The sequence below is a fragment of the Oncorhynchus kisutch genome, unplaced genomic scaffold (assembly GCF_002021735.2).
Source record: "Oncorhynchus kisutch isolate 150728-3 unplaced genomic scaffold, Okis_V2 Okis05a-Okis16b_hom, whole genome shotgun sequence".
NCBI lineage: Eukaryota > Metazoa > Chordata > Actinopteri > Salmoniformes > Salmonidae > Oncorhynchus > Oncorhynchus kisutch.
The window spans coordinates 5408225-5421483 of record NW_022261982.1 but is presented as its reverse complement, the minus strand read 5'-3'; the positions used below and the strand labels follow the sequence as shown (position 1 = coordinate 5421483).

At 48.7% G+C, this 13259-nt stretch overlaps 1 protein-coding gene across 5 annotated transcripts in view; it reads left to right on the top strand.

Moving 5' to 3' along the window:
* LOC109887972 (phosphorylase b kinase regulatory subunit alpha, liver isoform-like) overlaps positions 1 to 13259 on the top strand; it is a 37231-nt gene that overhangs the window by 15196 nt on the left and 8776 nt on the right. For 3 of the 5 annotated variants that reach the window (XM_031813494.1, XM_031813493.1, XM_031813495.1), the window contains 15 exons: positions 865 to 987; positions 1253 to 1348; positions 1560 to 1667; positions 2196 to 2274; positions 5916 to 6050; positions 6136 to 6245; positions 7609 to 7753; positions 8285 to 8363; positions 8534 to 8673; positions 9081 to 9251; positions 10256 to 10386; positions 11238 to 11376; positions 11708 to 12021; positions 12193 to 12322; positions 12869 to 12970. In XM_031813494.1, coding sequence (XP_031669354.1) covers positions 865 to 987; positions 1253 to 1348; positions 1560 to 1667; positions 2196 to 2274; positions 5916 to 6050; positions 6136 to 6245; positions 7609 to 7753; positions 8285 to 8363; positions 8534 to 8673; positions 9081 to 9251; positions 10256 to 10386; positions 11238 to 11376; positions 11708 to 12021; positions 12193 to 12322; positions 12869 to 12970 — 2002 coding nt within the window. The remainder of the gene's footprint in view (positions 1 to 864; positions 988 to 1252; positions 1349 to 1559; positions 1668 to 2195; positions 2275 to 5915; positions 6051 to 6135; positions 6246 to 7608; positions 7754 to 8284; positions 8364 to 8533; positions 8674 to 9080; positions 9252 to 10255; positions 10387 to 11237; positions 11377 to 11707; positions 12022 to 12192; positions 12323 to 12868; positions 12971 to 13259) is intronic. The other 2 variants (XM_031813498.1, XM_031813496.1) reach the window with 1 other exon arrangement.

Here is a 13259-nt window from a genome sequence, read left to right as displayed (position 1 = left end):
CTTTCACCACCCTGTGAAGTTCATCTCCTTGCACTTTCACCACCCTGTGAAGTTCATCGTAACTTATTTCATCTGTAGCCTAATAAACTGCATGCTTTCCCAAGTCGTGGTGGGAGGACCACACAACATGTCATCGCCTGACACCAAGTTCTCTTCGATATGATGGTTATTATGTCAATATATGTACATTAAGGCGTTTCCACCTTCCATTTCCTGCATGGTACATTTTACTCACACAAAAAGGTCCCGCCATGTTGAACAAACAAATGACCTGTTGACATTTATCAAATGACAGCGAAACGTCCTGTTTCCATCACAGCTGTCATGATGTAAACGTCCTGTTTCCATCACAGCTGTCATGATGTAAACGTCCTGTTTCCATCACAGCTGTCATGATGTAAACGTCCTGTTTCCATCACAGCTGTCATGATGTAAACGTGGTTACAGATTAAACAGTAGAAAAATACACTTAAAATCTGTTGGTATTTTTGTCATTCGTCCACAAACTTGCCACATCATCATGATGCATTTTGCATCACATAAAGATGATGCGTTTTGCATCACATAAAGATGATGCGTTTTGCATCACATAAAGATGATGCGTTTTGCATCACATAAAGATGATGCGTTTTGCATCACATAAAGATGATGCGTTTTGCATCTACTTTGCTTCTTAAAAGTCCAATATCTTGCTGACATGCAAAACATTATGGGACTGTATTAACAGTGAACTAATGGAAAAAAAGACCAAAAGATAGTCTTGTAGTGGATTTTTCCTTTAACTCTCGTTTAAAGATTAGCCGTGTTCTTTTAGATGAGACATTGGGTGTAATATTTCCGTGTCTGTCTGTATGTCGTTCTCAGGACCCGTCCCGTCTCCACTACGACCCGGCTGAACTCAAACTGTTTGAGAATATAGAATGTGAATGGCCAGTGTTCTGGACCTACCTCATTCTGGACGGCATCTTCAGCGGAGACCTAGTACAGGTGTGTGTGGCAGTGTTGGTTCCGTCCCTCTCCTCGTCCCGACCTAGGTTCCACCCTGAGACCCTCTGAATACATCCACACCTGTCACCCACGAAGCATCGTTACCGGTCACTCCACAAAAGCTGTGTCCGTTTCAGAGCAAGGAAAACAACTACCTGTAGGTCTGAGAGCGGGTGACGTCACCGAGCTATATGTCAGACCGCTAGACCACCCCAGGTCATGTGACTGTATGATGAACATGTCCTTTCCTGCTTCCTGTCTCCAGGTGCAGGAGTACAGAGATGCTCTGGAAGAAGTCCTGATCAGAGGGAAGCCCGGGATCCGCCTGATGCCTGAGCTCTACGCTGTCCCACCTGAAAAGGTATCGCCATGACCCTTTTGAATACAACTTTATCGTCCGTGTGTAAATTGGAAATCCGTCTTTCTTTAGGGCACGTCAGCTTTACTCCTTGTGCCGATATGAGCTGCGGAGAAGTAACAGGTTACACTACCTTTCTGAATCCTGATAAGTAACAACGTCCCCTACAACTAACTAAGTGAGGAAGACCGTAACTGTGTGGTGTTTCCCCCAGATGGAGGAAGAGTACGGGAACCCTCACTCCGTGGACAGAGTGGCTATGGGTCAGTTACCTCACATGTGGGGACAGTCCCTCTACATTGTTAGTTCTCTGCTGGCTGAGGTAAAAACCTTCTGCGGTCGTCTTATAATATTTATTTTATTTTTTTCTACTTTATTTAACCAGATAGGCAAGTTGAGAACAAGTTCTCATTTACAATTGCGACCTGGCCAAGATAAAGCAAAGCAGTTCGACACATACAACGACACAGAGTTACACATGGAGTAAAACAAACATACAGTCAATAATACAGTATAAACAAGTCTATATACGATGTGAGCAAATGAGGTGAGAAGGGAGGTAAAGGCAAAAAAGGCCATGGTGGCAAAGTAAATACAATATAGCAAGTAAAACACTGGAATGGTAGTTTTGCAATGAAAGAATGTGCAAAGTAGAAATAAAAATAATGGGGTGCAAAGGAGCAAAATAAATAAATAAATAAAATACAGTAGGGAAAGAGGTAGTTGTTTGGGCTAAATTATAGGTGGGGTAATAGAGTGATTCTGCCTCTGTCTCATCACAGTGAGGTGTTGGTTGGTGCTTTAGTTTTCTCTCGCTCTCTCTCTCTCTCTCTCCGTCTGTTCCTCCAAGGGATTCCTCGCCCCTGGAGAGATCGACCCTCTCAACAGGCGATTCTCCACCAATTTCAAGCCGGACGTAGTTGTACAAGGTTTGCAGCATGTCTAATGTCCTCTCATGCAGGCTGGAAGACATGTGACATCCTTTAACTGGAGATATACAGTTCTAGACTTGTTATTTAATTCACTCGTTTGTTTAAGATCGTTTGCTCTGTGGTCAGGGCTCAGACCTACAGGTAGTTGTGGTCAGGGCTCAGACCTACAGGTAGTTGTGGTCAGGGCTCAGACCTACAGGTAGTTGTGGTCAGGGCTCAGACCTACAGGTAGTTGTGGTCAGGGCTCAGACCTACAGGTAGTTGTGGTCAGGGCTCAGACCTACAGGTAGTTGTGGTCTGGGCTCAGACCTACAGGTAGTTGTGGTCAGGGCTCAGACCTACAGGTAGTTGTGGTCAGGGCTCAGACCTACAGGTAGTTGTGGTCAGGGCTCAGACCTACAGGTAGTTGTGGTCAGGGCTCAGACCTACAGGTAGTTGTGGTCAGGGCTCAGACCTACAGGTAGTTGTGGTCAGGGCTCAGACCTACAGGTAGTTGTGGTCAGGGCTCAGACCTACAGGTAGTTGTGGTCAGGGCTCAGACCTACAGGTAGTTGTGGTCAGGGCTCAGACCTACAGGTAGTTGTGGTCAGGGCTCAGACCTACAGGTAGTTGTGGTCAGGGCTCAGACCTACAGGTAGTTGTGGTCAGGGCTCAGACCTACAGGTAGTTGTGGTCAGGGCTCAGACCTACAGGTAGTTGTGGTCAGGGCTCAGACCTACAGGTAGTTGTGGTCAGGGCTCAGACCTACAGGTAGTTGTGGTCAGGGCTCAGACCTACAGGTAGTTGTGGTCAGGGCTCAGACCTACAGGTAGCTGTGGTCAGGGCTCAGACCTACAGGTAGTTGTGGTCAGGGCTCAGACCTACAGGTAGTTGTGGTCAGGGCTCAGACCTACAGGTAGTTGTGGTCAGGGCTCAGACCTACAGGTAGTTGTGGTCAGGGCTCAGACCTACAGGTATTGTGGTCAGGCTCAGACCTACAGGTAGTTGTGGTCAGGGCTCAGACCTACAGGTAGTTGTGGTCAGGCTCAGACCTACAGGTAGTTGTGGTCAGGGCTCAGACCTACAGGTAGTTGTGGTCAGGGCTCAGACCTACAGGTAGTTGTGGTCAGGGCTCAGACCTACAGGTAGTTGTGGTCAGGGCTCAGACCTACAGGTAGTTGTGGTCAGGGCTCAGACCTACAGGTAGTTGTGGTCAGGGCTCAGACCTACAGGTAGTTGTGGTCAGGGCTCAGACCTACAGGTAGTTGTGGTCAGGGCTCAGACCTACAGGTAGTTGTGGTCAGGGCTCAGACCTACAGGTAGTTGTGGTCAGGGCTCAGACCTACAGGTAGTTGTGGTCAGGGCTCAGACCTACAGGTAGTTGTGGTCAGGGCTCAGACCTACAGGTAGTTGTGGTCAGGGCTCAGACCTACAGGTAGTTGTGGTCAGGGCTCAGACCTACAGGTAGTTGTGGTCAGGGCTCAGACCTACAGGTAGTTGTGGTCAGGGCTCAGACCTACAGGTAGTTGTGGTCAGGGCTCAGACCTACAGGTAGTTGTGGTCAGGGCTCAGACCTACAGGTAGTTGTGGTCAGGGCTCAGACCTACAGGTAGTTGTGGTCAGGGCTCAGACCTACAGGTAGTTGTGGTCAGGGCTCAGACCTACAGGTAGTTGTGGTCAGGGCTCAGACCTACAGGTAGTTGTGGTCAGGGCTCAGACCTACAGGTAGTTGTGGTCAGGGCTCAGACCTACAGGTAGTTGTGGTCAGGGCTCAGACCTACAGGTAGTTGTGGTCAGGGCTCAGACCTACAGGTAGTTGTGGTCAGGGCTCAGACCTACAGGTAGTTGTGGTCAGGGCTCAGACCTACAGGTAGTTGTGGTCAGGGCTCAGACCTACAGGTAGTTGTGGTCAGGGCTCAGACCTACAGGTAGTTGTGGTCAGGGCTCAGACCTACAGGTAGTTGTGGTCAGGGCTCAGACCTACAGGTAGTTGTGGTCAGGGCTCAGACCTACAGGTAGTTGTGGTCAGGGCTCAGACCTACAGGTAGTTGTGGTCAGGGCTCAGACCTACAGGTAGTTGTGGTCAGGGCTCAGACCTACAGGTAGTTGTGGTCAGGGCTCAGACCTACAGGTAGTTGTGGTCAGGGCTCAGACCTACAGGTAGTTGTGGTCAGGGCTCAGACCTACAGGTAGTTGTGGTCAGGGCTCAGACCTACAGGTAGTTGTGGTCAGGGCTCAGACCTACAGGTAGTTGTGGTCAGGGCTCAGACCTACAGGTAGTTGTGGTCAGGGCTCAGACCTACAGGTAGTTGTGGTCAGGGCTCAGACCTACAGGTAGTTGTGGTCAGGGCTCAGACCTACAGGTAGTTGTGGTCAGGGCTCAGACCTACAGGTAGTTGTGGTCAGGCTCAGACCTACAGGTAGTTGTGGTCAGGGCTCAGACCTACAGGTAGTTGTGGTCAGGGCTCAGACCTACAGGTAGTTGTGGTCAGGGCTCAGACCTACAGGTAGTTGTGGTCAGGGCTCAGACCTACAGGTAGTTGTGGTCATGGGCTCAGACCTACAGGTAGTTGTGGTCAGGGCTCAGACCTACAGGTAGTTGTGGTCAGGGCTCAGACCTACAGGTAGTTGTGGTCAGGGCTCAGACCTACAGGTAGTTGTGGTCAGGGCTCAGACCTACAGGTAGTTGTGGTCAGGGCTCAGACCTACAGGTAGTTGTGGTCAGGGCTCAGACCTACAGGTAGTTGTGGTCAGGGCTCAGACCTACAGGTAGTTGTGGTCAGGGCTCAGACCTACAGGTAGTTGTGGTCAGGGCTCAGACCTACAGGTAGTTGTGGTCAGGGCTCAGACCTACAGGTAGTTGTGGTCAGGGCTCAGACCTACAGGTAGTTGTGGTCAGGGCTCAGACCTACAGGTAGTTGTGGTCAGGGCTCAGACCTACAGGTAGTTGTGGTCAGGGCTCAGACCTACAGGTAGTTGTGGTCAGGGCTCAGACCTACAGGTAGTTGTGGTCAGGGCTCAGACCTACAGGTAGTTGTGGTCAGGGCTCAGACCTACAGGTAGTTGTGGTCAGGGCTCAGACCTACAGGTAGTTGTGGTCAGGGCTCAGACCTACAGGTAGTTGTGGTCAGGGCTCAGACCTACAGGTAGTTATGGTCAGGGCTCAGACCTACAGGTAGTTGTGGTCAGGGCTCAGACCTACAGGTAGTTGTGGTCAGGGCTCAGACCTACAGGTAGTTGTGGTCAGGGCTCAGACCTACAGGTAGTTGTGGTCAGGGCTCAGACCTACAGGTAGTTGTGGTCAGGGCTCAGACCTACAGGTAGTTGTGGTCAGGGCTCAGACCTACAGGTAGTTGTGGTCAGGGCTCAGACCTACAGGTAGTTGTTGTCAGGGCTCAGACCTACAGGTAGTTGTTGTCAGGGCTCAGACCTACAGGTAGTTGTTGTCAGGGCTCAGACCTACAGGTAGTTGTGGTCAGGGCTCAGACCTACAGGTAGTTGTGGTCAGGGCTGCCTATCTGAGAGTTTCCTTTCCCTTTTGAGTGTGTGTGTGTGTGTGTGTGCCTTTTTGCGCGTGTACAAACCATTTGTTCCTGTGTACATACCTTAATTTGTTTCTCTGTGTGTGTGTGTGTGTGTGTGTGTGTACACATTGGCAGTGTGTGTGTTAGCGGAGTCGAAGGAGATCCAGGAGCTGCTGAAGAACGATGAAATAGAGGTCCAGACCATCGCTGAGGTCCAGCCCATCAGGGTTATGCCTGCTCGCATCCTCAGCCATGTCTACGTCAAACTGGGTACAGTTACAACTACTTAGAAAGGATTCGTTGAGCATTCATAAAGCCTTCATAAGAACTACATAGCTAATGACTTGTTTCACAGGAAACTGCAAGAAGTTGAATCTGAGCGGGAGGCCATACAGGCACATTGGAGTTCTGGGAACCTCGAAATTCTACGAGATCCGGAACCGTACCTACACATTCACCCCTCAGGTGACATTATTACCTTAAGACAGTAGAGGTCCTATCTCCCTAAATGCTCTTGTTTGTTAAATCCTAATCTAGCACACCTAGGGCTGTATCCACAAAGCAGGAATCTGGTTAAAACATGTTTTAAGACTTTAAAAAAAATACTCCCAGCTCAAAGTAGGTTTTAGGATGATGTTAAGCTACTGCCCAGACAAACTCTGAGCCAGGAGTAAAATCAAGTCATGAAAGTTGATCTCAGCTGGTAATCACAACAATCAAAAGTATGGACACACCTACTCATTCAAGGATTTGTCTTTATTTGTACTATTTTCTACATTGTAGAATAATAGTGAAGACATCAAAACTATAAAATGTGGAATCATGTAGTAACCAAAAAAGTGTTAAACAAATCTAAATATATTTTATATTTGAAATTCTTCAAAGTAGCCACCCTTTGCCATAATGACAGCTTTGAACAGTCTTGGCATTCTCTCAACCAGCTTCACCTGGAATGCTTTTCCAAAATTCTTGAAGGAGTTCCCACATATGCTGAGCACTTGTTGGCTGCTTTCCCTTCATTATGCGGTCCAACTCATCCCAATCCATCTCTATTGGGTTGAGGTCGGGTGACCTCAGTGTATATATATTTGGATACGGCCCCTGATTCTACTAATTATCTGCTCATCAAGACCTTGATTAGCTGAATCAGGTGTGTTTGTGTAGGGCTGAATCAGGCATGTTTGTGTAGGGCTGAATCAGGTGTGTTTGTGTAGGGCTGAATCAGGTGTGTTTGTGTAGGGCTGAATCAAGTGTGTTTGTGTAGGGCTGAATCAGGCATGTTTGTGTAGGGCTGAATCAAGTGTGTTTGTGTAGGGCTGAATCAGGCATGTTTGTGTAGGGCTGAATCAGGCATGTTTGTGTAGGACTGAATCAAGTGTGTTTGTGTAGGGCTGAATCAGGCATGTTTGTGTAGGGCTGAATCAAGTGTGTTTGTGTAGGACTGAATCAAGTGTGTTTGTGTAGGGCTGAATCAAGTGTGTTTGTGTAGGGCTGAATCAGGCATGTTTGTGTAGGGCTGAATCAGGTGTGTTTGTGTAGGGCTGATTCAGGTGTGTTTGTGTAGGGCTGAATCAAGTGTGTTTGTGTAGGGCTGAATCAGGTGTGTTTGTGTAGGACTGAATCAAGTGTGTTTGTGTAGGACTGAATCAGGTGTGTTTGGGCTGGAGCAGTAGTGTTGGACATCTCTCTCCTTTAGTTCCTGGACCAGCATCACTTCTACCTGACTCTGGACAACCATCTCACTGTCTCTCCTCTCCTTTAGTTCCTGGACCAGCATCACTTCTACCTGGCTCTGGACAACCATCTCACTGTCTCTCCTCTCCTTTAGTTCCTGGACCAGCATCACTTCTACCTGGCTCTGGACAACCAGATGATAGTGGAGATGCTAAGGACGGAGCTGTCCTATCTCTCCTCCTCCTGGAGGATGACCGGACGCCCTACCCTGACCTTCCCCATCACACACAGCATGCTGGGTAAATACCCTCACCTTCCCCGTCACACACAGCATGCAGAGTAAATACCCTCACCTTCCCCGTCACACACAGCATGCTGGGTAAATACCTTCCCCATCACACACAGCATGCTGGGTAAATACCTTCCCCTTCCCCATCACACACAGCATGCTGGGTAAATACCCTCACCTTCCCCGTCACACACAGCATGCTGGGTAAATAACTACTCCTTCCCCATCACACACAGCATGCTGGCTAAATACCCTCCCCTTCCCCATCACACACAGCATGCAGAGTAAATAACTACACCTTCCCCATCACACACAGAATGCTGGGTAAATACCCCTCCCATTCCCCATCACACACAGCATGCTGGGTAATCATTCTGTGTTGTTTGTGTGACTTCTGGACTAAACATTTATTTAAATGGGAATTCAAGGAGTAATCTGTGTCCAGGAAACTGACTCTTGCTGGGAAACTACATTCTGTATGGGACAAACAAGGTTTATTGATTGGTTGGTTCATTGATCATGTTTCCCTTGTTGTTTCCAGTGGATGATGGTGAGAGCATCGACCCGTGTATTCTGTCCACTCTGAGGAAGCTGCACGATGGATACTTTGGAGGGGCAAGGTCAGACTGACTCTTCTTCCATTTCTAAGGTCACTCATCTTAAGAGAGATCTCTGGATATTTACAGAAGGAAATGCTAGGCTCCACTATTTATGTCACTACATCACCTGGTTGTGACAGTTCCAGTGATGTCCTATATGGTTCCATTCCATCTTGTGTGTTTTTTTGCAGGGTTCAGATGGCAAACATCTCCAGCTTCCAGACTACCTCGTTCCACACAGAGCTCAGCTTCCTCGACGGAGACACCGATGACGACCTGCTGGAGAATGAAGAAGATGAGGAAGACGAAGAAGAAAGTTATGTCCCCTCAGGTACGTCAGCCGTGGTGTGCTGTGTGTGTTTACGTCTGTATAGGTCATTGGTGTGTGTTTGTGTGTGTGTTTATGTCTGTATAGGTCATTGGTGTGTGTTTGTGTGTGTGTTTACGTCTGTATAGGTATTTGGTGTGTGTTTGTGTGTGTGTTTATGTCTGTATAGGTCATTGGTGTGTGTGTGTGTTTATGTCTGTATAGGTCATTGGTGTGTGTGTGTGTGTGTGTGTGTGTGTGTGTGTGTGTGTGTGTGTGTGTGTGTGTGTGTGTGTGTGTGTGTGTTTATGTCTGTATAGGTCATTGGTGTGTGTGTGTGTTTGCGTGTTTGTTTGTGTGTTTGTGTGTTTGTGCTTGCGGTATGTAATATCATATTGCTGAGTCTACATTTAACTCCCGCCCCCCTCCAGGCAGCTCCAAGGACATGTTTGACCACTACCTCAGCCAGCTGATGCAGAGCACAGCCACCAAGTGTCATCTCCCTCCCATCCAGAGGGGGCAGCACCACGTGTTTAGTGCTGAACACACCACCAGAGACATCCTCTCCTTCATGGCCCAGGTCCAAGGCCTCAACATGCCCAGTAAGTTATCATCACATTTACTGTTTGTTTATTCACCAAGTGTTAGGTTTAGGGTTATGTATGGGACTCTGTAGGTTTCTACTGTATGTATGGGACTCTGTAGGTTACTACACTCTGTAGGTTTCTACTGTATGGGTGGGACTCTGTAGGTTACTACACTCTGTAGGTTTCTACTGTATGGTTGGGACTCTGTAGGTTACTACACTCTGTAGGTTTCTACTGTATGGTTGGGACTCTGTAGGTTTCTACTGTATGGTTGGGACTCTGTAGGTTACTACACTCTGTAGGTTTCTACTGTATGGTTGGGACTCTGTAGGTTACTACACTCTGTAGGTTTCTACTGTATGGTTGGGACTCTGTAGGTTTCTACTGTATGGGTGGGACTGTAGGTTTCTACTGTATGGTTGGGACTCTGTAGGTTTCTACTGTATGGTTGGGACTCTGTAGGTTTCTACACTCTGTAGGTTTCTACAGTATGGTTGGGAATCTGTTGGTTTCTACTGTATGGGTGGGACTCTGTAGGTTTCTACACTCTGTAGGTTTCTACTGTATGGTTGGGAGTCTGTTGGTTTCTACTGTATGGGTGGGACTCTGTTGGTTTCTACTGTATGGTTGGGACTCTGTAGGTTTCTACTGTATGGTTGGGACTCTGTAGGTTTCTACTGTATGGGTGGGACTCTGTTGGTTTCTACTATATGGTTGGGACTCTGTTGGTTTCTACTGTATGGTTGGGACTCTGTAGGTTTCTACACTGTAGGTTTCTACTGTATGGTTGGGACTCTGTAGGTTTCTACTGTATGGTTGGGACTCTGTAGGTTTCTACTGTATGGTTGGCAGGAAGTCATGGGGATCCATAATAAACCCCAGAAAGAGTAGCTGCTGCCTTGGCAGGAAGTCATGGGGATCCATAATAAACCCCAGAAAGAGTAGCTGCTGCCTTGGCAGGAAGTCATGGGGATCCATAATAAATACAGATACTGTATGGTGAGTGTTGTTTCTTCCAGAGGCCTCCATGTATCTTCCCATGACTCCCATCATGAACAAGCACCGTAAATCCCTCAACCTACTGCACGTGTCCCAGCTCACACCGCTCCATCCACACCACCACCACACGCCACATCAACAACAGCCCAAGGTCAGTTCGTCTACGACAACAACCCACCACACGCCACATCAACAACAGCCCAAGGTCAGTTCGTCTACGACAACAACCCACCACACACCACATCAACAACAGCCCAAGGTCAGTTCGTCTACGACAACAACCCACCACACGCCACATCAACAACAGCCCAAGGTCAGTTCATCTACGCCAACAACCCACCGCACACCACATCAACAACAGCCCAAGGTCAGTTCGTCTACGACAACAACCCACCACACGCCACATCAACAACAGCCCAAGGTCAGTTCATCTACGCCAACAACCCACCACACGCCACATCAACAACAGCCCAAGGTCAGTTCGTCTACGACAACAACCCACCACACACCACATCAACAACAGCCCAAGGTCAGTTCATCTACGCCAACAACCCACCACACACCACATCAACAACAGCCCAAGGTCAGTTTGTCTACGACAACAACCCACCACACACCACATCAACAACAGCCCAAGGTCAGTTCAGCTACGACAACAACCCACCACACACCACATCAACAACAGCCCAAGGTCAGTTCATCTACGACAACAACCCACCACACACCACATCAACAACAGCCCAAGGTCAGTTCATCTACGACAACAACCCACCACACACCACATCAACAACAGCCCAAGGTCAGTTCATCTACGACAACAACCCACCACACACCACATCAACAACAGCCCAAGGTCAGTTCGTCTACGACAACAACAGACTCCAGTACTGTTTCTCTGGTGCATCTGTGTGTTTGGATCCTCTAATGTGTGTGTGTGTGTGTGTGTGTGTGTGCATGCGCACATGTGTGTATTTGTGTGTGTCTGTGTATGTTTACTCTCAGGCCCCCAGTATTGCAGACCTCCACCTGCCGAGAGACTCCCAGGGTAACACAGACTTTGGGTCTCTGGTGAGACAGTTGAAGGAGTGTCCCACACTGCAGGACCAGGCAGACATACTATATATCCTCTGTGTGATGAAAGGTACTGGTTTAGATCAGGGGTGGGCAAACTGTAAACGTCCATTTTCATTTCTACACACTCTCTATTTAGTTGTAGGTGTTCAATGTGGCCTGGAGTTTTTAACATTTTTAGACACAAAATAATATTTTTCCACATTTTTTTGTTTTACTCCAACCTCCTGCGGGTCGGATCAAATGGGCCGTATTTTTCCCACCCCTGGATTAGATGGATTGAATCTTTGAATTGAATCAAATTTAATTGAATTCTCTACATGTTTAGGTTTAAATTACACTGAATTGACTCCTCAGACTGAATTGAACTGAATGAAATGTAATTCCCTCTAACCTGAAAGGTGCTGATTGGCTGGTGGACGTGGGGGGTCAGGGCGGGGTCAGTGTGAGGTGTCTCCTGGAGGAGCTGTATGCCCAGGCCGGGGCCAACAAGGAGTGGGGTCTGATCAGATACATCTCTGGTATCCTGAGGAAGAGAGTGGAGGTGCTGGCTGAGGCCTGTACAGATCTCATCTCCCACCACAAGCAGCTGACAGTGGGGTTACCACCGGAGCCCAGGGAGAAAGTCATCTCAGCGCCTCTTCCTCCAGAAGAACTCAACTCTCTGATCTATGAGGCCAGTGGGCAGGACATCAGCATCGCTGTGCTCACTCAGGTACAACACATTATAACTGGGATTATATAAGATGCTTCCAGATGCCATTTCCGTCCAAATTCTCTCCCCGACGCGAGTCTAGCTCAACATGGTAAAGCAAACTTTGGTCAGTTTTGTAACAAGTCTCTGCGATGAAGGGAAAGTAACGACTGCTGTATTGTGATAATGCAGGAGATCATGGTGTACCTGGCCATGTACGTCCGCTCCCAGCCGGCTCTGTTTGGGGACATGCTGCGTCTCCGAATCGGACTCATCATGCAGGTGATGGCTACAGAGCTGGCCCGCAGTCTTCACTGCTCAGGTAGGGTTCAGTCTTCACTGCTCGGGTAGGGTTCAGTCTACACTGCTCGGGTAGGGTTCAGTCTACACTGCTCAGGTAGGGTTCAGTCTATACTGCTCGGGTAGGGTTCAGTCTACACTGCTCAGGTAGGGTTCAGTCTACACTACTCAGGTAGGGTTCAGTCTACACTGCTCAGGTAGGGTTCAGTCTATACTGCTCAGGTAGTGTTCAGTCAACACTGCTCAGGTAGGGTTCAGTCTACACTGCTCAGGTAGGGTTCAGTCAACACTGCTCAGGTAGGGTTCAGTCTACACTGCTCAGGTAGGGTTCAGTACCATTCTTAGAATGGTAGAATAATCAGCTGTGTTCCAAAGGCCTCAGTAGACTCACCATCTGAATAGTGCTCTGGTAGTTCTTTCAGGTAGACCTGGTTAGCAGACTGGTTAGTAGTGACACTACTGTATCTGGATGTTGAGCTGAATGGCCTTTAATGTGGAAGTGCCTGGGGAGTTTTTACAGAGTCTCTCTACTCAGCGTTACAGGCGTCTCTCTCTCTGTCCTCTGCAGGGGAGGAGGCCTCTGAGAGCCTGATGAACTTGAGTCCATCAGACATGAAGAACCTGCTACACCACATCCTCAGTGGGAAGGAGTTTGGGGTGGAGAGGAGCAGTGAGTCTTTCCCAATCCCAAATCAACCCCGACCCCCGACCACTACATAGACCCCTATCCCTAACCCCTACATAGACCCCTAGCCCTGACCCCTACATAGACCCCTAGCCCCGACCCCTACATAGACCCCTAGCCCCGACCCCTACATAGACCCCTAGCCCCGTCCCCTACATAGACCCCTAGCCCCGACCCCTACATAGACCCCTACATAGCCCCCTTGCCCCATCCCCTACATAGACCCCTAGCCCCGACCCCTACATAGACCCCTACATAGCCCCCTAGCCCCGAC